At 41.3% G+C, this 21,432-nt stretch overlaps 1 protein-coding gene across 1 annotated transcript in view; it reads left to right on the top strand.

Moving 5' to 3' along the window:
* Nucleotides 1-1,683: 1,683 nt before the first annotated feature.
* EGF (epidermal growth factor) overlaps nucleotides 1,684-21,432 on the top strand; it is a gene marked incomplete at both ends in the record, with an annotated part of 89,203 nt that continues 69,454 nt past the window's right edge. The window contains one exon of the mRNA XM_079776920.1: nucleotides 1,684-1,807. Within this exon, the coding sequence (XP_079633046.1) occupies nucleotides 1,684-1,807 (124 nt within the window). The remainder of the gene's footprint in view (nucleotides 1,808-21,432) is intronic.

Raw genomic sequence — 21,432 nt, 5'->3', positions numbered from 1 at the left:
CCGTTTTCCTCCATGGCGGGTGTCCACTGGTGTGACTGTTATTTTTGTGACTATCGCTTTATCTACACTCTGACCAGCCCTTGGAACACTAACTCTGGGCAACTTAAATGAAAGATTGTTTTCCAGGATGAAGTAAACTGGCAGAAATTTCCATTGCTCATCAAATCAGGTGCAAACGGTTTGCCTGAGCTAGATACTTGGGTGTGCTTTTGAACTACATGCTGTTGCCCTGCCGTTGTGGCTCAGTGGTTGAGCATTGACTTATGAACCGGGAGGTCACGGTTCGATTCCCGGTCAGGGCACATGCCCGGGTTTCAGGCTCGATCCTCAGTATGGGGCATATAGGAGGCAGCCGATCAATGATTCTCTCTCATCATTGATGTTTCTATCTCTCTCTCTCCCTCTCTGAAATCAATAAAAAGATTTAAAAAAGAAAAGAAATAAGTGCTATTGCTCCAAGTAGAAAGTACTCAAGGAGGGAGTGAATGAGACTTGGAGCTTCTACCTTCTATCACTATGGGAAAAGGTAGCCCACACTGTTTGGGAAGGAACAGCAGTCAGCTCTGCTTCCCAGCTTTTGCACAATTACCTTATTTTTTCCAACGCGGCTCTCTAAAAACAGCCCACTCCTCTCCCTGCACTCCTGGCCCCTCGCGCTATTTTGTTATGCTCCTGCTGAAAGGAAAGGTGCCTGTGCACACTGTCTCTCTTCATTTGGCTCCAGGGATTTCCCTTTGATTTGGAAAGAATGATCTTTCAAATTCCGCTATAAAACACACGGCAGAGAGAAAAAAGGACGAGGCTCCAGGAAAGAGCACCGGTGTTGACATTTCGTTCAAAGAATGAGCTGAAGGTCACTCTTTCTTTCGTATTGCTCGAGTGAATGATCAATTGCTGTAAGACTGAATTATCAGCGGTGTGGCTCACTGCTGATTTATACGGCCTGGCTTAACTTTGTCTTCATCCTTCAAGATATTAAAACGTAGCTACGAGTCAGCAGGTACCTCCGAGACCCCGGGCGCTGCCCCGCCGCTCCCTAATAGCTCTCCCAGCTCCTGCCCAGAATATTTATGGTGAGTAGCCAGTTATCTCTTCTTTGGCAGCCGGCCCTGCTTTCCTGTCCTGTGGAATTGACTGCATTCGCATTTGCAAACAGAGGCTCACTCAAGTGTCACTAAAGGAAGAGGAGGCGGAGCCAACAGGGCTTTAAAAAGGAAAGAGGAGTCATTCTACTTTTCAAAAAGAGAAACCCTGCTTGGGGAGGAATCGGATCTCCACATTTCTTCTTTCAGCTTCATCCAGGGTCCTGGTTGGAACCTTCCATCAATTCTTTTCTTTTTTCTCTCTCTCTAGCCTTTGCCTGTTACTCTCTCTGCCGGTCACAGTCAAGTCAGCTGCAGGCCTCCACAGTGTGGCTGTGACATTGTGAAATGTGTCAGAAGGGTGTCAGGTATTTCTTGCTGGCTTCCCAAAAACTTAGATAAAGAAATCTTTCCCAGGGTGCCCCTTTCAGGCTGCTTTTGGACACTGTCTTGAGTTGAAGCGGAAGGAGGTGAAGGGCGACAGCCGAAGAGCCCGGAGAAGATGCCCCAGGGCCACGGGCCGGCTGGGGAGCACTCCTGGGGGCCGACGCACCGCCAAAGTCAAGTTAGTCTCTGTTGAAAGTTCAAGCCCATGAGGATCATGCTGCTCTTCCTTGCCACTCTGCTGCCGGTAGTTTTTAAATTGGGTTTTAGTCTCTCAGCACTCCCGCGCTGGAACTGTCCTGCAGGCTCCCCCTCGGGAAATGGGAATTCTGCGTGTGCGGGTGAGTAATTCCATTCAAAGGAAACTGCCCTCAGCTACCTGTTCATTTCGTCTTGTAAAGTTGGGCTTTTTTTTTTTTCTTCCCCTAATTTGTCTTTGCGTGTGTACATTTGCTTAATTTTTGTTTTCTAATGCTTGTGCGGTCTCTTACTGGCTGTTAGGGCTCATCTGCTACCAGCTGTACAAACTCCTGGTTCTCAGACTGTTCTTCCATGTGTGGCCGAATGCGTGTCACTGTAAACTAGCTGAACATTTCTTTTCACGTCTTTATGCTGACACGAGGAATCACTAAACACGTAGTTGATCAGCTTTTTATTGAAAACTGGGGAAAGAGACAGCACTTTTTTGACATTGACTCTAAGGCATAAAATATTCTCTAACAACTTTGTGCAAGAACTCAGAAGTTGCTTAAAAACCAGTGAAAAAAAATGGATGAGGATTGGGAACAAACGTGGTTCTATTATGAAAGCCAAGCTAAGTTTCACCTTACACCTCCCCCTCCTCTCCCTCCCCACTCCTTCTGTTTCTGAATCTCTGACTGGCTCCAGGTTTTTAGTAACAGGTGCATTGTAACTCTGTGAACTGCTAAGAAATGACAACATGCCACATACCCCTCCCATAATAAATGGGTTTTTAATCTAGGAGAAGTGGGGTTTTACTGAATGCAAAATAGCAATCCTGCTTAAGGACATAGCCTGAAAAAACAACTCTCTAACTCTCTCTCTCTCTCTCTCTCTCTCTCTCTCTCTCTCTCGTGCTCTCTCTCTCTCTCTCATGCTCTCTCTCTCTCTCTCTCTCTCTCTCTCTCTCTCTCTCTCTCGCAATTCATTTTATTTCGCTCTTGGTTGGGTCTCCAACGTGCTGTTCAAACAAGGCAGCCACTTCCATCCATTATAGAACATGAACTACCCTGACGTTCCTTTCTTGCCCTTTAGAGAAGGGATCTGACTCTCAAAGAGAGATAAACCGAGGAAACCTGGTACCGCTTCCAGGAGAGAGGCCTCTGGGAGACAGCACAGAGCAGTGGGATTTGAGAGAACAGCCTGAGCCAATGCTGACGCTGGCTGGGCTCCTGCCCTGGCTGCCTCCTGAAGGAAGTCACCAGCGAGATCAGGTGTTCTTGCTCTGGCCCTCAGGACCGACTCCAGGCCACACACATTGCAACAGGGGAGCAGAGCCCTAGGGTGTTGGAAGAAAGGAAGAAATTCTCTTGATCTTTGTGACTCCAGCGCCTGGAGCGTTTCCGCTTTCATTTTATGTATTCAGTCAAGTCTTGCTGAATGAATGAGGAGTCTTTCCCTGACCTGCTGATCACAGAGTCCCAGAGAATAATGACAAAAGGGGCGACTAAAGACAAAGATGACCTCACGAGCATGTTGCTCGGCTGTTGGAGGCAGAGGGGAAAGCGTTTGGACACTGCTGTGTTGAATAGACTGGAGCCTCCCTGGGGTGGGTGAATTGTCCCAAGAGTAGTTGGCAAGTGACCAGAATTAGGCACTGCCATTTGCATGGGACATGTGGGGAGATGGTGAGAGCCAGCCAAGAAGCAGAACTTGAGAGAGGGGGGAAATCCCACAGAAATGAACTTTTACACATAGCTTTAGAGTCTCAGGGAACCACCGATTCCTGCTAGCAAGCGAACTTGTGCTCCTCTCCACCCCTGACAGTGGCTCAGAAGTGCCCTCACGGGTCTGGATGCACCAAATAAACTTGAAGACCAGGACAGAGACAAGGAGTTCAAGGGACTGTGTCAGGGTGGAAGGAACACAGGTTTTAGAGGCAAATACACCTCATTGCAAATCCATGCTACCTAGTTAATACTTGAGTTATATTGGAATATTGCAGGAAGTACCCCACCCCCTTTTCAGGATCGTTGTGAGGATCACATGAGATACCAAGTGAAACACACCTAACACAGAGGCCAGCCGACTGTGCTCAATAAATGTCCTCTTGGCTCCATGTCTTGGCTAAGTCTGTTTGATCAGATCACGCCCTGAGACGCCTCGTCTGGGCAGTGCAGTGATGTGGCGCGGGCCTCACGTGGTGTGGACGCCACTCTGTGACTCTGCCTCTTTGCTTCCTTGATCCCTCATGTCACTGGTTTAAACCCCCTACTTTACACTCCGTGTCTCATGTTAGCTGATAACTGCCTGGGTCACACCCCGTGCCCCCTGCATTTCAGAGGCTAGTATTTCTCCTTTCTAAATAGATCTGGTGCCATCATCTAAACAGCCCTCCCTCCCCTCCCCCCAATTGGATTCCACTTGCCTTATTTCTTGTCCTTGGCATTCAGACAGACCACCTCTGGCCAGCCTGACCCAGCAGAAAGAATGCTTTGTGGTTTGACAAGATTCAGGTAACTTTAGGCAAGACTGTCACTCCTGTGACTGCTAGCCACATAAACCAAGTGATAACACAGAATTGAATTTTCTTTTCATTCCTCCCCTCTCCTGCTCTTCTGTGTTTTGTTGTGTTTTGTTGTTGTTTGTTTGTTTTGCTTTGCTTTGTTTTTTGTTTTGTTTGGTTTGCTTTTGTTTTTTATCGACCCGGTATTCTGCTAGCTTCTATTTGAGCTCCAGTAGGTGAGGATAGCAATAAAGAAAACTGCTGGCAAGTGGCTTCTGAACTTTCAAGCTTATTTGCCCTCTAGGAGAAATACCTGTTGAAAAAAGGAACAGTTCCTGTTTGCTGTCTGTACCTGCATTATTTAGATGAACTTTCCTGGTAAAATAAAGGGTGAAGAAGAAGTACAGACTGAGCCTCAGAGGGCTGGCTGCAGGAGGAACCTGGGGCATTCAGCCCACTGGGAGATCACTGTTAGCAGTAAACAGTGAAATCACGGATTTCAGCACTGGCTAAGGCTTGGTCAGCTTCCCAGTCATGTGCAAACCCGAATAATTTCATGGTCAGGATCTTTGTTTTTTCAGCCAGGGTTATGCAAAAGGTTTTTGTTTTTCTTTTTAATCTAACTGCAAAGAAATTCTAGAAATGATCTTTGACGCACAGCACGGAAATGAAACTGTCCCCAAAGTACCCAGTGGTTTATGGTCTTTGAGGGATAGTAGGGTTTAGTGGTAAAGAGCTTAAATTTTGGAGTCAGACCTGGGTTCAAATCCCAGTTTTGCTGCTTGTGAGCCATATGTCTCATTTTCCTCACTCTAAAATGAAGATATTTACCCCCCTCTCCTAGGATTGTTGTCAGGATTGTGTTAATGTATTTGTTTTCAATGTTGGCCACACATTAGAGTCACCAATGTCCAGGCTGCCATCCAGTCCATCTGGGTCAGAGTCTCTTCTGGGGTGGAATCCAGGCATCATTTTCTCTGAAACTCTCCCTTGGTGATTCTAATGGGCATGATGGGTTTAAGCCGCTAAGTTAATGCATGTAGGGGCATAAAACAGACCTGGTATATAATAAGCACTCAATAAGTCTTAGCTCTTATTGGTATTTTTATCATTGTTAAAATTATTTTCATCAGTGGTAATTGTACCAGTATTTTCTAAATGTGGCTCGGTTTCTTCTATAATAATTGAACTTTTTTTTTTTTTACACCTGGAAAACACCACATTGAAAAATCTGAGATGGCTTTACATGAAAAATTATAGTCAAGATAATTTCAACATTTATAGCTTGTATTTTTTTAAAATTTAATAAATCTTTATTGTTCAGATTAATACAATTGTTCCTCTTTTTCCCCCATAGCACCCCTCCACCCGGTTCCCACCCCACCCTCTGCCCTTACCTCCCCCCCACCCCGTCCTCATCCATAGGTGTACGATTTTTGTCCAATCTCTTCCCGCTCCCCCACACCCCTTTCCCCCCCGAGGATTGTCAGTCCACTCCCTTTCCATGCCCCTGATTCTATTATATTCACCAGTTTATTCTGTTCATCAGATTTTTTTATTCACTTGATTTTTAGATTCACTTGTTGATAGATATGTATTTGTTGTTCATAATTTTTACCTTTACCTTTTTCTTCTTCTTCCTCTTCTTAAAGAATACTTTTCAGCATTTCATATAATACTGGTTTAGCGGTGCTGAACTTCTTTAGCTTTTTCTTATCTGTGAAGCTCTTTATCTGCCCTTCAATTCTGAATGATAGCTTTGCTGGGTAGAGTAATCTTGGTTGTAGGTTCTTGCTATTCATCACTTTGAATATTTCTTGCCACTCCCATCTGGCCTGCATAGTTTCTGTTGAGAAATCAGCTGACAGTCGTATGGGTGCTCCCTTGTAGGTAACTAACTGTTTTTCTCTTGCTGCTTTTAATATTCTCTCTTTGTCTTTTGCTCTTGGCATTTTAATTATGATGTGTCTTGGTGTGGTCCTCTTTGGATTCCTTTTGTTTGGGGTTCTCTGCGCTTCCTGGCCTTGTAAATCTATTTCTTTCACCAGGTGGGGGAAATTTTCTGTCATTATTTCTTTAAATAGGTTTTCAGTATCTTGCTCTCTCTCTTCTTCTGGCACCCCCATAATTCTGATGTTAGTACACTTGAAGTTGTCCCAGAGGCTCCTTACACTATCTTCATATTTTTGGATTCTTTTTTCTTTTTGCTTTTCCGGTTGGGTGTTTTTTGCTTCTTTGTATTTCAAATCTTTGACTTGATTCTTGCGATCCCCTAGTCTGCTGTTAGATCTCTGTATAATATTTTTTATTTCAGTCAGTGTATGCTTAATTTCTAGTTGGTCCTTTTTCATATCCTTGAGGGTCTCGCTAAATTTATCGGCCTTTTCTAGGAAATTCTTGAAAAACCTTATAACCATGGTTTTGAACTCTATATCCAGTAGTTTGCTTTCCTCCATTTCTTTCATTTGTGATCTGTTTCTTTGTCTCGGCATTTTGGCTGCTTCCCTGAGTTGATAGAGTGGCTTTGTGTGCTAGGTGTCCTATAGGGCCCAGTGGCTCAGCATCCCCAGTTACCTGAGGTGGACACTCTTGGTACACCCCTTTGTGGGCTGTGTGCACAGTCTTGTTGTAGTTAAGCCTTGATTGTTGTTGGTGTCACTGGGAGGAATTGACCTCCAGGCCAATTGGCTATGAGGATCAGCTGTGTCTACGCTGGGAGAACTTCTGTGCTGGAGACACCCTTATGAGATTTGCAAAAGCTTCTGTGCTCAGCTTGGATGGGGCGGAGTCTCAGGGCAGAGCAGACAGCATTGGTTTCCCGTCAGCCCTGTCCTAATAGGCCCCTGTGTCTCAGTGTCTTGTGATAATCGCTGCAAGCACCTCTGAGAGAAAGCCGCCCTCAAGTTTTGCCTGCTGCCAGACAGTCCAGTTTCTCCCCAAATGAGTCTGGGTCCCCAGAGTCTCACCAGGAACTGGAGTTCAGTGCATTCGGGAGCTTTTGTCTCCCTCCCGCTTGAGAAAGCCAGCCGTGTACTCAGTTGCCCGCCCTTTCCGCGCGTGCGCGCGCCTCGGTACCTCTGCCTTCCGCAGTTCCTCTGAGTCTCAGTCTGCTTTTCTCTTTCCTGACAGTCCAGTTTCACCTTGTACGAGTCTGGGTCCCCAGAGTCTCGCCTCGGTACCTCTGCCTTCCGCAGTTCCTCTGAGTCTCAGTCTGCTTTTCTCTTTCCTGACAGTCCAGTTTCACCTTGTACGAGTCTGGGTCCCCAGAGTCTCGCCCGGAACTGGAGTTCAGTGCAGTCGGGAGCTTTTGTCTCCCTCCTGCTTGAGAAAGCCAGCTGCGCGCTCAGTTGCCAGTCCTCTCCACGCCCGCATCTCAATACCTCTGCCTCCTGTAGCTCCTCTGATTCTCAGTGTGCTTTTCTCTTTCCTTCTAGTTGTAGAATTTCCACTCAGCCAGCCTTCCTGTGGTTCTGGATGATGTCCATTTTGTCTTTTAGTTGTAGTTTTGAAATTGTTGTGCAAGGCAGCAGTTTAGGTGTTTACCTATGCCGCCATCTTGGTTTCTCTGTCTAATAGAGCATATTTTGAGGTACAGTCCTCCTCTCTCTTTCTCTCCCTCTTTCTTTTCCATAGCTTGTATTTTTTGTAGCTAGAAGTAACATTTATTAAAAATACAAAAACATATCAAACTGATTTGAGCAAGTGCCCTTATGGTAACTGCAGCTCCTATGTTTCTTTCTGTGACACCAACTGATAAAAAATTTACTGACTGAAAATTAAATATGCTTGTTAGATTTCTTACCAGTAACCAGTTTATTTGACAACAAAACAAGGAACTCAAAAGAAATAATTTTAATTTCGTATATATTTTTCCTTATATTTTAATTGATTTTAAAGAGGAAGGGAGAGAAAAGGAGAAATAGAAACATCAATGATGAGTGAGAATTATTGATAGGCTGCCTTCTGCATGCCCCACACTGGGTATGGAGCCCACAACCCAGGCATGTGCCCTGACTGGAAATCGACTGGTTCAGAGGTCGATGCTCAACCACTGAGTCACGCTGGTCAGTCCTGGAATCAATTTCTTTAAGATTTTTTAAAGCTGCTGGCATTTAAAGGAATGATAAAATAAGTCTTTAAATGAATTTTATTTTGAGACTAGTTGGGAGTTGTTCAAATATATGACATTCAATTTGGTAGTCAGAAGGTGAGAATTCTCTGTGTTCAGGGGAGAGCAAATGATTGTTTCCCATCAAAAGTAAATGAACTAGTAATTTGGTTCACAATTTGCCTTCATGAAAATCCTTTTGAACTAATTTCTTGTTTAGTATGAATGTTTTCTGTTTTTTGACATCAGTAGTCTCCAAACTCTATTCCATCTTTAAAAAAATTAAGATGTGGGCATATGCTCTCAATTTGTGTGTTTATCAGTTAGTTACATGTCATATGTATACTACTATTATGAACATTATGCTACACATATTTCTAATATTGTCTTTCCAAACAATAGTGACCTTTTTTTCAGTCTGTAAGCGGTACACATCCTACTTGGCGAGACTGTTGTAGAGAAGTAATAAAATGATGGAATACATGCTTCATCTTTCTTAGCTCTTAGTCAGCTCCCTTCACTTAGGCACGAAGAGATAAGCAAAGGTTTACTTTTTTTTCTTTTTTCAAGTAAAGGGGAGTTCTTTATGGTGAATTACTTCTCTCAGAGTGTATAATGGAAGAAATAAAAATGACTTTTCTCAGGGTGGATAATGGAAGGCATAAAAGTGCACTGAGATTCTTCCACAAGGACCAGAAGGAGAGACCACGCCTAAAGATGGCTGCAGTGTCAGGAATTCCAAAGCTCCATGGCCTGCTGGAGTGTCTATATCTTAGGATTTTAAAATAAAAACAGGTGCCTTCCGCCTACGTTCTGGGGAAACCCAGTGTGCCTCCCCTAAGACAGTGGGAACGGTGATGGGGAAGGGAAGAAAGGCTCTTGTGTCCTGCTGGCCCTTCCACTGAGCTATTGATCAGTGAGCTCACCTCTCGCAGGTGCTGCCCCTTTCCCACACCTCATAGCCTCACGCCCGACGCCACCCTGTTTTACTTCTTGAAAGACCTGGTGCTATGAACTGTGAGCGGACAGACTTTAACTGAAAGTTTGTGTTTGTATGTGTGTGTGTGTGTGAGGGGGGGGGGGGGGGGGCGCGATGGGGGGGCGGGGTCCTAGCCACATCCTGATCCAGCACATCAAACAACTAAAACTATTTTTCATTCTTGTTCTTAAAAGTTAAGTGATTGTTCTTTGTGGGAACACTTACCAGCCACCTCTCTCTTGGGTGCCAGCCCCGTGTGCCACGTTGGCTGGCCTCGGCGAGGCTGACCTACACCCAGCCCGCTTTCCCGGGCCCCTTGGTCTGTTTCAGATGACCTACATTCCCACGCAGAACATTTTAGATTTTCTCCCCCTCCTCCTCCAATTCTGTTTTCCTGATCAGATCTTGGGCCTCCTTTTATAAAATTAAAAACAAAACAAAAAATTAAAATATTACTAAGTAGCATACTGAAGTATTTTAATAAGCAAAACAGTTGTTTCTCAAAAGAAAAATTCTGGCCACAGGTTTTAAACTAATTTCTTCTTTTCTCTTTCCACAATGGCAGAATGTTAATTTTGAGGCAGAAGCTAAGCTTTTCCCCATCCAAGTACTAACCAGGCCTGACCCTGCTTAGCTTCCGAGATCAGACGAGATCGGGCACGTTCAGGGTGGTATGGCCGTAGACTGGAAGCTAAGCTTTTCGAAGGCAGGTTCCAGGTGGTAGGAATACTACCTGGAGAGGAGGCTTTTCCTGTGTGCTCAGGATAGGAAGGAATTCCATTTTGGGGAGTGGCTTTCTTTGGCCTCATAGATACAAGTCAGAAGTGAGGCAGGACACTGACATCAAAATAGACCGTCGTACGTCTGGTGTTGGCCAGTTATTGTAAGGTATTCCTATTATACCCATTCCTTAATGCAGGTCTTATTGAAAGTTAGAGGTTGATGTTACTTGTGCTGAGGAAAATGAGGAGGCTAGTCCCATGTTTCAGGTGAAATGGTACAATGAGTGGCAGGTAGGAGGGACTGAAGCACGGTGGTCTCACAGTGGGGTGGCCAGAGGTCAGATGAGAGGCACCAATGGGCGAGGATGAGGGATGCAGCATATGCCCCAGTCAGTGGTCAACTATTAGGAGTATTAGTAGTTTGGACTCTGAATCACTTACCATATCTCCGATCTTATTTTTGTCATTAACTTGTAGATTTCATTGTACTACTTTATTTAGATTGATTTATATGTTGTCTCTTAATCCAGATAATTAAAAAATCAAACATTAACCTTCAGACAAAAGGTAATTAAAATTTCTTACCTAGAAAATAAGTCTTCTATAATCTGTTCAACATTCTTAACTTTTTATCACTTTGATTATAGTGGAGAAAGCTAGGAGAAGAAACTAGTAACTTTCCAATATGTGTGCATTGCCTGATCTAAGATATTTCAGCAATTATTTTAATGAGGTAGTTTTTGTAAACTTGTTATGAGCAATAAATAAATAAATAAATAAATAAATATTCAATAAATAACCTCAATAGCTGGGAATTACTGCATTGGAGAGTTTTTTCAGAATGTCCAGGTCAGTTTTAAAGAATGCTCTTTCTTTCAAGGAATTTCTAAATATTTTTCAAGAAATTCTCAAATTCTATGAAGCAACTTGATGTTGAGTTTAGACTTTGTTATTACTCTGAATTTGAGAAATCCTAGAGTTAGGGAACAAAATGTGAGTTTTATTATGTTATAGTTCCAAATGTTAGAATTAGAATTAACTTTAAGAAGGAACCAGAAACAATTAAAAAATAATAACAAAAACCTTGGTCATTGGAATAAAATTGTCCCCATTGTCTATCTCTTTCTTGACTTCAGGTTAGTACTTTTATCCAGAATGATAATTCTACTCATGAAGGAAGTATTACCTGGACATTAGGTGAACCAAGAATACAGATTCATTTCGTAGAGATTATATATTAACACTCAGGCTAGGAAGGAATTCCATGGTTGGGGGTGGCTTTCTTTGACCTTGTGGACACAAGTCAGAAGTGAGACAATAATGTTAATAAATAATGGCTTTGCACATGACCATTCCAGTCCCATCCCCAGCTGTTGGGTTTGCTGGGGACCACAACAAGATGATGACTGATTTCTGGGTTGTGAAGTAATGTTTTTGTCAATTGTAGAAAAAGAAAAAAAATCATTAAATAGAAGGGACCTTTACACTTCTTGAAAGATCTCACTATATCTGAAAAGACGTTTCAATTTTATTTTATATGGCCAATGTTACTAACCTTTGAAAGCAACTTTGGGATAATGCATGTAAATGGCTTTCTTTAGTAGTTTTTTTTTTCCTTAACATCATCATTCAGAGCTTGCCTTTGATGCTAGAAGTTAGTTAATGTATAGAACCTCAGTCGTTTTAGCCAAATTCAAGGCACACTCTTCTGCTCTCATCACCTCTTGACCTTCTTTCTGAGCCTGGAGTTTGAATTGGTGTGTGAGTATGTTTTCACTTATGACCTTGATTTTCTGAATCTCCCCAACTTGGCCAACCCCACTAATGTCTCTCAGTGTCTGGGTTTTCCAAGCGGTTCTCAAGTTACTTGTATACTGCCATTGTGTGAGTGTGGAGGCATTTGAGAACCAGCAGACTTCTGTGGCAGTGATTCATGCACTGATGTATTTGCAAAGCCCCCTGTCAGTGGCAGGAGAGAAAAGGCCTTTCAGAGAAAAGGCCTGCCTTCTTCTTCCATTCGGATCAGCCTGCCATGGTGCTGCAGACCAGCTTTGTGTGTAGTGTGTGGATTTCATCCTGCGGTGGTTCTTTTTGCGGGTAGATGGTTGCTAGGATACAGACAGTCCTCACAACATCATGGCAGCTGCCTTATTCTTCATCACATGGTGCATCAGTGGAGCAATGGTGTTTTATTTCATTCACTTCAACACTCTCGTGGTTAACATTTCTAAAGCTTGAAGAAGGAACTTTCTTCTTTCATAGACTCCAACAGTTCAAAGATGGAAGATCAATCAAACTCAACACTGTGATAATATATGGCTGCTGACACCAATCCTGTGTATTTTGGGTCCTTCCTTTATGAGACTTAAAAACAGGCCCAGAAACAGGAGCTGCCGGGAATCTTCTGCCTCCCTCTGAAGCATACAAGTATTCTGCTTAGTATAGAATTTTCAATACAAGAGAATGTAAACCCTCTTTTTGTGCAGGGAAATTACAAAGGTTACTGTCATTGATGTTAATTTACCCAGTATGTGGAGATGTGTATCTTTTAGATTTAAGCAACATTGTTGAGAATTTTAAAAACTCCAAGTGGGTGAAAAGCTTAGGTTTGAAAATATATCTTAAAAATTGAATGAAACTTTTATATTTCTTGATTAGTCTAATGAATCGTGGTAAAAAGGTACATGTAAGAGGGGGAAAAATGATATATGACAAAAATTTCCATCTAGAATCTCAATCCATTTAAAATGCACCCAACAATGTCCAAGAGAGAATGATAGGTGACTATCTATCAATATTGATATACAGGGGTGGGCAAAAGTAAGTTAATAATAATACATAACATAATAATGATTAAATAAATAATAATACAAGAATAAACTATGTTTCAAATACTCACAACTGTAAACCTACTTTATCTTCTGGAACAAAAAGCTAAACAGAAGCACCCTGTGAATGGATGTCCCTCTTTAACATAAGCTGTGTTGATGCACATGAAATGACCAGGTTCTAGTATTTCCATCAGGATGAAATGTCATGTTTGAAGCAAAGGATAAGTTTGTCATTCTTGAAACAAAGGATACATTTTAAACCGAATAAATAGTGGTCTGTGCTTTACATAAGTTGATTGATCTTGTCACAGGAAAAAAGTGGAGCAGTTTTGGACAAGTGGTTCTAGTGTTACATTTGCTTGTCACCTTAACTTTAAATGAAAGAGTTCCCTCACCCTTAGCCAAGGCACTATGCCTAGCGGGATGTGCGAGGCCTCAGCTTTTTAAATTAATAAGGTCCAATTATATCACTGATATGAGCTGCTAGTACTTGCCTCATATAATAGTACTTAATTCATTTAAGGGGCTTAGACTCTTATCTGACATAGTGAGCTCCCAGGACATATGAGCTGTTGCTCTCTACCAAATTCCATAAGCTGAGACATTAGTGACACCTTTGCGTTGTGTAATTTTTCTAAGCTTATTTTTCAAATTTTCAGTGATGCTTAGAGAAATCAAGGTGGGTTTCTTGGGATAAGTCAAGTGTTAACAATCATCTTACCCAGGGTGTTCTCTGTGACTTATTATCCTTGATGATAAAATATGGCATGACATCTTCAATTAAGTATTTTTTCTAAGTAATTATTTTTACTATTTGTCACATTTGCTCTCAACATTTCAAGAAAATTATGTGAAGTGGTTTTTCTCGATATTTATATAGCTGTACATACCGCTGGGGCACAGAACTTAGCGCTGGTCAAGGTGGGATTAATGAGAACAATGGATCTGGATTCAGAATACATCTAGACTCCAACATTTTTTATTTATTTTTTTTACTATTTGTCTAGGAACATTCAGAATGTGGTGTTTATAGGCAAATATTTATTAGTTTAGACTTTCAATTTGAGCAACATTATTGTAAAGTTAGTTTAAAAGAAAAAGATGATTGTGTTAGTTACAAATGAGACTCAGACCAAATTTTGAACCTCTAAAATTGTTTACAGATTTAATCAATTTATTAATTTTTTAGACTTCCTTCAAAGAGCCAAGCTTTTAGTGTCACTTGGAGGGGGTTATTTGTTTTACGTTATTGTTTTATTTCCTGTAGCAGAGCTCATATTGACCCTATTGATTTGGTATTTGAAGTTTAGAAAAGCAGAGAGAAGGAAACATTTCACAGACAATAGGAATTAGGGTAAAAAACATCTACTAATGAATTTACCACAAGCTCGGGCTTCTTTACAAAATGCTGCAAACCAGGAAACTATTGAATTCTGTAAGTCAGGCAGGATAGGAATTGAACTGATAAGTGTTAGACTAAAAGGACCTTCAAGGCCATCTAACCCAACTGCCTCATGTCACCATGTCACCGATGACAGGCTGAGATCCAGGGAGAAGAAATAAGTCATCAGGATCCTAAGAGACCTAGAACTTGGGACCCTGGACGCACACATGCCACCTCCCAGGACTGACTGTTGAGAGCCCACCAATGTAATGATTAGTCCTTTCTACCAAAAAGCATTAATCATGTTAAGTTGGAAAAGTCTCTTACTATATCTAGTTCCTTATGTTGAAAGGACCTTGTAAGTAGGACTGAGACTTTTCTACAAATTACACCAATAAATTAATCCGAATAAATTAAACACGTTTTTTTCAACATTAGTTATGTGTTTGGGCTGGCAGTGGTGACATTACTGACCCAGATGCCCATGGTATCCTGAGGGGACAGGCAGGTTCCCAGCCCAGAGGCCCGGGGGCGGGGTGTGCTGCAGTTTACCTGCTGACTTATGAACCGTGCTAGTTGGATTTATCAAAACTAACTCTTACAAAATCCCCCAAAGTGGCTTAAAAGCCTTCTTGCAAAGGCACTAAAGATAGCAGCTGATGCTGTAATGCAACCCCAAGGACTAATGAGGAATGGAAGGCACCGACCCTGCATAGGAGGTAAAAGCCACGTCAATCTCAAAAGGAGACATATGTAATACTTTCAACAAGAAAGAATTCAAAGCAAAACAGCAACAAAACAATTCCATTTTCTTTAGAGTTGACCAAATAAACAAATAAATAAATAAATACATAAATAATAGAAATTAAGAAGACAGCCTTAAAAATGCACTTATGTTTATTAGTAGTAATAATGAACCTCACAGCAAGTGTAACATTTGCCTTAAAATGTTAGTTAATGCTAATATAAAGCCATTAGGACAAATAAGTTGTTTAAAAATAAGTACTATCTAGAATGTGAAAACAACTTTTATGATTTTTACAGTTGTGTTCAAAGTTATGACATTTAAGACTATGTTTACTATGATAAAAAGTTAGAAGGCTCTCTTTAGGTTTCTGAAGCAAAACTGGAAAAGCCTTATACTGTTGGCAAAATATGTGTTCCTCCTGCTTCCTGCTGGGGAAAAGCATAACTAACAGAATATATGGAAAACCATATGGCAACAGATTTAAATGTGTTACTTTTGTTAGCAAGTACTATTGAAAATGTCACAGAAAGCATTACTGACACTTTGAAGAAATTAGTATTAGAAGAATTGCACAGAAGAGTAAAAGTAAAGGTGTGTCTAATATATCTCAGTTTATGGTATTTTCTAGAAACTAATAGTTAACATTAATGAGAGCTCACTATATGTGAGGGAAGATTCTAAGCACTTGGCATAAATTGATTTATTTAGTCTACATAACAATCCTAGGAGGTAAGTACTATGTCATCTCCATTTTAAAGATGAAGAAACTGATGCACAGAGAGTTAAGTAACGAGTTCAGGGTCTGTAGGGAAAGGGAAAAATCCCCCTTCTCTCCTCTGGTTCCTTTGGCTGGTTTATAACCAACTTGACGTGAGACAGATTTACGAGAGAAAATCAAATGTAATTGCCCTTGCACGGGAACCCCGTGCACATGAGGGGTTTAGAGACAGAAGGTTAAAATGTATGACGTTCTGAGCTCAGGATGAGGTAAGTCACCTTGGGGCTCAGAGGGTAATTGCAAGATGATAAGTTGAGCAGATGCTCAGGAATTAGTAGTTTGCCCTGCCATACAGAGGCGTCAAAAAAGGTTATTTATGATCGTCTCTTACTATGGGCAAGGCCCCTGATTCAAATTCTCCTAGGGAGTTAAGAAGAGGCAGAGTTTCACTTGAGCTGCAGGGTTTCAGTTGCCTTTAGCTCAAACATAATGTGCACACCATGGAGGCCCATCTTGGGGTGACTCGCTCTGAGTCACCCATTCATCAGCTAATAAGTAGTAAAGCCAGTAAAGAGTCAACATGGTATTCTGTGTTCAGGGCCTGTGATCTAAGCCACTTTTGTATTTGCCTGTGATATTTTTCATTAGCCAAAAAAACAATCAACAACAACAAAAAACAAATGCATAAGAGAAGTCATTTTCTCTGTGGTCACTGACTTCTTTACATATTAACAAATGGATTATGAAGAAAAAACAGTACCGGTGGTGATGGAGCCACCGCATTTGCTGACACATCAACAGATGAGATCACAATGGGCCCTGGCCTGCAATTCTCGAAGTCTCTCAGGGAGGCAGGGTAGGAAGGAAGTTGAAACTGGAGTTGCATCAAGTGCAATGGATGTATTGATGTCATTACTTCTATAAAATCAAGAATAGACTAGATTCTTTATAATACTTATAATACTTATATTGGATGGGGAATAGCCATGAAAATATTGACCTATGTGCTTCCCACCGAGTATCTTGAATCAAACTTAAGAGAGCAATCAAATGTCACAAAGTTTCTTTTTTAAAAAAGAAGTGTTTCAAGTGTTTGGACCTTTGCTGTGATAATAAATAGGTGTCCCTAGGATGCAATTTGAAAAATAACTAGAGCGATAGAACTTTCTCCAACTTAAAGGTGACATTCTAACAAGGAGTGAGAAAGTGGCTGCTGGTTGTAAGATTTGTGTGTGAGGAGAACAGTTGGAAAACAGATGTTGGAAATGTTTCCATTGCTAGGAGATTAGGTTGTTTAACAAAGTCAACATGTCACCTATTTAAAAACTCTCATGTCTGCACTTTTTTAAAAAAAACCCTGTCAGCAAAATTTTCCAAACCATTTTTTAAAAACTTCCAAGTAAAGAATTTTTGTCCCCTTTAATCTATTTTTTTTTAAAAAAAACATATAATACAACACTGGTTGGTTTGCATTTACTGATTAAAATTTAGGAAGATAGAAATTTGCTAGTCTAATCCAACAAAATATGTGAATAATTGGTGGGTGTAATTAAAAAGTATATTCTGTGACTTTTGTACAGACAGCTAGTGAAGCATTTCTTTCAACTGGTGCAGATACAATTGTGAAAAATCTTTTTTGTCTATGACATCCATCAATGACTAAATATCAAAACATATGGAACTTTCAACCAAATTTTTAAATTCCTATGTCAACTTCAATCTTTTCAATAAATGGAAACTAATCTGAAGGTAGTGCATAATCTCAATTTTTGACATGCAGAGGGACTTTTGGGGCTATGGGAGATGTTCAGCTGGACACATCCAGCAGAGAGTAGAAAATATAGTGGCAAAACTCAGAAGACAGATTTCTGAGTCTCGCTGTGTGTGTGTGTGTGTGTGACATCTGGAAAGACTTTTCTAATACTCTAAGGTTGGCAAACGTACTTTAGTCTGGTGGCAATAGTCTTTACATAAAATTGAGCATAATTTATACTGACAAGGAGAGGGATATTTAAACATGTTTACTTAGGATGAAAAATGACCTATAGCACAAGTACCTTAAAACATGCTGCCTGTTCTGCAAAACTGCATTATTATGAGTTATTTTAAAAAGTTATACTGAACTGTGGTATTAGCTAAGAGATAGACACATAAATTAATGGGATGGACTAAAATGCCCAGAAATGAACTTATACAAATATGGTCATTTGATCTTTGATGAAGGTGCAAAAGCAATTCCATGGAGAAAGGATAGTCTTTTCAATAAATGATGTTGGATTGATTAGACATCCATGAGCAAAATAATGAACCTCAACCTAAACTGCACACCTTATACAAAGATGAACTCAAAATGGGCCATAGATCTAAATCGAAGATGTGAAAATGTAAAACTTTTAGAAGAAAACGAAAAAGAAATATTTGTGTCCTGGAGTTAAGTAAAGAGTTCTTAGGAATGACACCAAAAACATGATATGCAAAAAAATTGATAAATTGTACCTCATCAAAATGAAAACTTTTGCTCTGCCAAAAGCAATGTTGAGAGAATGAAAAGCCGTGCTGTACTGCATTTTGGAAGAAAACATTTGCAAATAACATATCTGACCAAGGACTTGTATCCAAAATATATATTTTTAAAAATCTTTCAAATGCAACAGCAAGAAAATAAACAACCTAGTTAAAAGTGGGTAAAGGATTTAAATGCATAATCCACCAAAGAGGATATAAGGGTGGTAAATAAGTCTATGGGAAGATGCTGAGCATTATTAACTGTTGGAGGTTGAATATGGCCCCCAAATATGTTTAAGTCTTAGTTCCTGGAACCTATCAATGTTACCTTACACGACAAAAGGGACTTCCCAAATGTGAGCAGAGATGGCATGATTAATCTGGATTATCTAGGTGGATCCTAAATGTCCCGATAAGAGGGAGGCAATAATGTCAAAGGAGGAAGAAGGGAATTTGAAGATGATACGCTGCTGGCTTTGGAGATAGAGAAAGGGGCCATGAGTCGAGGAATGCATGGAATACATTTTATTTGGGATGCAATATATCTTGGAATTAGATATGAAATGGTCTAAGTCAGTGGTCGGCACACTCATTAGTCAACAGAGCCAAATATCAACAGTACAATGATTGAAATTTCTTTTGAGAGCCAAATTTTTTAAACTTAAACTTCTTCTAACGCCACTTCTTCAAAATAGACTCGCCCAGGCCATGGTATTTTGTGGAAGAGCCACACTCAAGGGGCCAAAGAGCCGCATGTGTAAGGTGACCAGATTTAAACATTGGTAAAGCGGGATACCATTGACCGGGAGGGGGTGGGGTGGGGGGGGTGGGGGGTAGTTCTTGATTAAAAATTTGGTCTATCTGGAGCAACAAAAATTTTCATAGAATGCAAAAATAGTATTGTAATATATTTTTTTAAATTTCAACATAAGTACAATTTACAAATATAACAAATAAAAAAATTATGTATAGTATTATTTTATTCTTTGGCATATTTCTCATTTGAGTGAATTTTTTTTAGTAGATTGCTGCCGTTGTTTAAAAGGTCACGAATTTGCCGTAACATAAATCGTAAGTGTCACTTTCAAGGCCGGCGCTAGACTTTTTGCCGCCACTATAAAATATAAATAATACGAGTACTGTCTGCTAAATTCAAGAAAATTTATGTATTTATGAAATAAATAAGTAAATTACTAACCTAAATTATCTGAATAGCTGATTTGTAATGACATCACTTGTTTAACTAGCTTACTAGCACGCAGTACGATGTGTATCGTCTGAGAGACAGTTACAAAATGTTTTCGTCGTTGCCAATCCCCAAAAATGCCATTGTTCATTAAGTCCAAACAATGGTGGTCGAATTCTAACAACTGATCAACAATGCGAACTTTGATAAGCAGTTCTTGATAATCAGTTCTCAACCATTATTTGTTATTATTAAAGTTTAACATTATAAAATTAACAAAAATAATATAAAACTCATATCCTGGCTAAATAGCCACATGGCCGCCAAAAACCGTATATTCCCTTCCCGTTCTCCCGCCGTTCCCTAGCTTGTCGTGCATTCTTTCCAAAAATCGGGACTTTTTTAAAACGCTGCGGGACACGGGACAAATTATTAAAAATCGGGACTGTCCCGCCAAAAGTGGGACGGCTGGTCACCTTACGCATGTGGCTCGCGAGCCGCAGTTTGCTGACCACGGGTCTAGGTGATATAATGATAGGAATCCATTTAGAGGGACCCACTTTCTAATCAGTTCTTGGAACATGGGTGCAGAGGATCGGCCTTAGGGTGAACATCCCTAGAATAGTGTTTCCTGAAGTGAGTTCCGTGACACAATTGGACAAGACTCAGACTAGTAAGAATTCCAGATGAATTCAGCGTGTGAAAAGCAGCACGGTGTTTAAAGGCTAGAATCTGTGCTCAGAGAGACAGGACTTTCCACCCCCAATCTGTAATTTATTGGTCATGTGACTGTGACAATTAACTGCTCTAAACTTCAGTCTCTTCTTCTGTCAAATGAAGATGCTGAGGGCCCCTATCGCCTATCGTGTCACCCAATGAAATGAAATAATGCTTTCAATGTGTGACCCCAGAGGTAACACACAGATGTTGGCTGTTACTCCCCTGGCCCTATTCACCACCTACCTTCTTGGAGAATCAAAACGTGGAATAGCACGGAGAGCCTCTGAGAAGCCCTGTTGAAAACACAGTTGTGCAGAAGCTGTTTGTCTCAGGTACTGTCCCGAGGACCCGGGGGCAGGCCTCTCCTTAGGCTTGATGATGAGATGCAGCTGGTAATGAGGGCAGGTAGGGTCTGTTTCTCTGTGGATGGCACGTCTCTACCACTCAGGGACCAGGGCGGCAGTCCTCATTCACAATTTTCAGGAAGCAAAATTGAGCCCCAGAGCTTGCCTTCCAGCAGTAAGATTTAAAATTACATTTCCTGGCTCCCCTTCTGAATGTATTATTCGGAGTCACCTGGCTTCTGTCTCGCCTGCTGCGATTTGGACACTCAGGAATAAGCTGAGAAGAAAGGAACGGTTGCTCAAGAAGTAAATGTGCGCCCCTTTAAATATCACAATTGAAAAAAAAAGAAATGGGGATGGTCTTTTAGAGTGAACTAAAACTTTCTGTGCTTCATAAACCCAACATACAGCCCCTGGGAGGTAGTAATTCTTGACTCCCTCAGGGTCTTCTGGGAGGAGCGGCGTGAGGAGGCATCTGGCTGTTTTCCATCAGGCCCATCCATTTAAATCCACGTTTCTTTTCCCAGGGGGTCATTGAAGCCTGAAGGTCCAGAGCTCCCTTTCCACCGTCTTCGTCCTGTGAGCCTTCAGTCTGTCTCCAAATTTAGAGCAGGAACCTGTGCTGGTGAGGGCAGGTGGCAGTGTTGGCCTGAGAGGACTAGGATTTCTTGTTAATCTGGGTGCCAGCGCCATTAATGTGTTAACTAGGTCTGATTAGCCTTTGCCCCAAGGCCTGCAGAAGGCAGTCCATTTCTTTGCTCACTGACCTATGTGGGGCCACTCCCCTAGGCCCAGAGAGATGAAGGGCCTATTGTGAACTAGTCTGTGTCCGCCACCCACTTCGATCGAAGCCTGCTTTTGTGTAACTGACCTCTCAGCCACGGAGGCCCGGGTTCCTGGAGTCACTAATGAAACTCCTCACTCTGCTCCATTCCTGGAGATCCCCTCCCATTCCCCAGTGGAGAAGTCAGAGGTTCCCCTGGGTTTCCTGTGACCTGTTAGCTGTCTTGGGGGTTGTATTCCTTAGAAATGGTG

This window comes from Cnephaeus nilssonii (genome assembly GCF_951640355.1).
Source record: "Cnephaeus nilssonii genome assembly, chromosome: 1".
Lineage (NCBI taxonomy): Eukaryota > Metazoa > Chordata > Mammalia > Chiroptera > Vespertilionidae > Cnephaeus > Cnephaeus nilssonii.
Note: the sequence above shows the minus strand (reverse complement) of the source record. Positions and strands in the feature narration are given on the sequence as shown.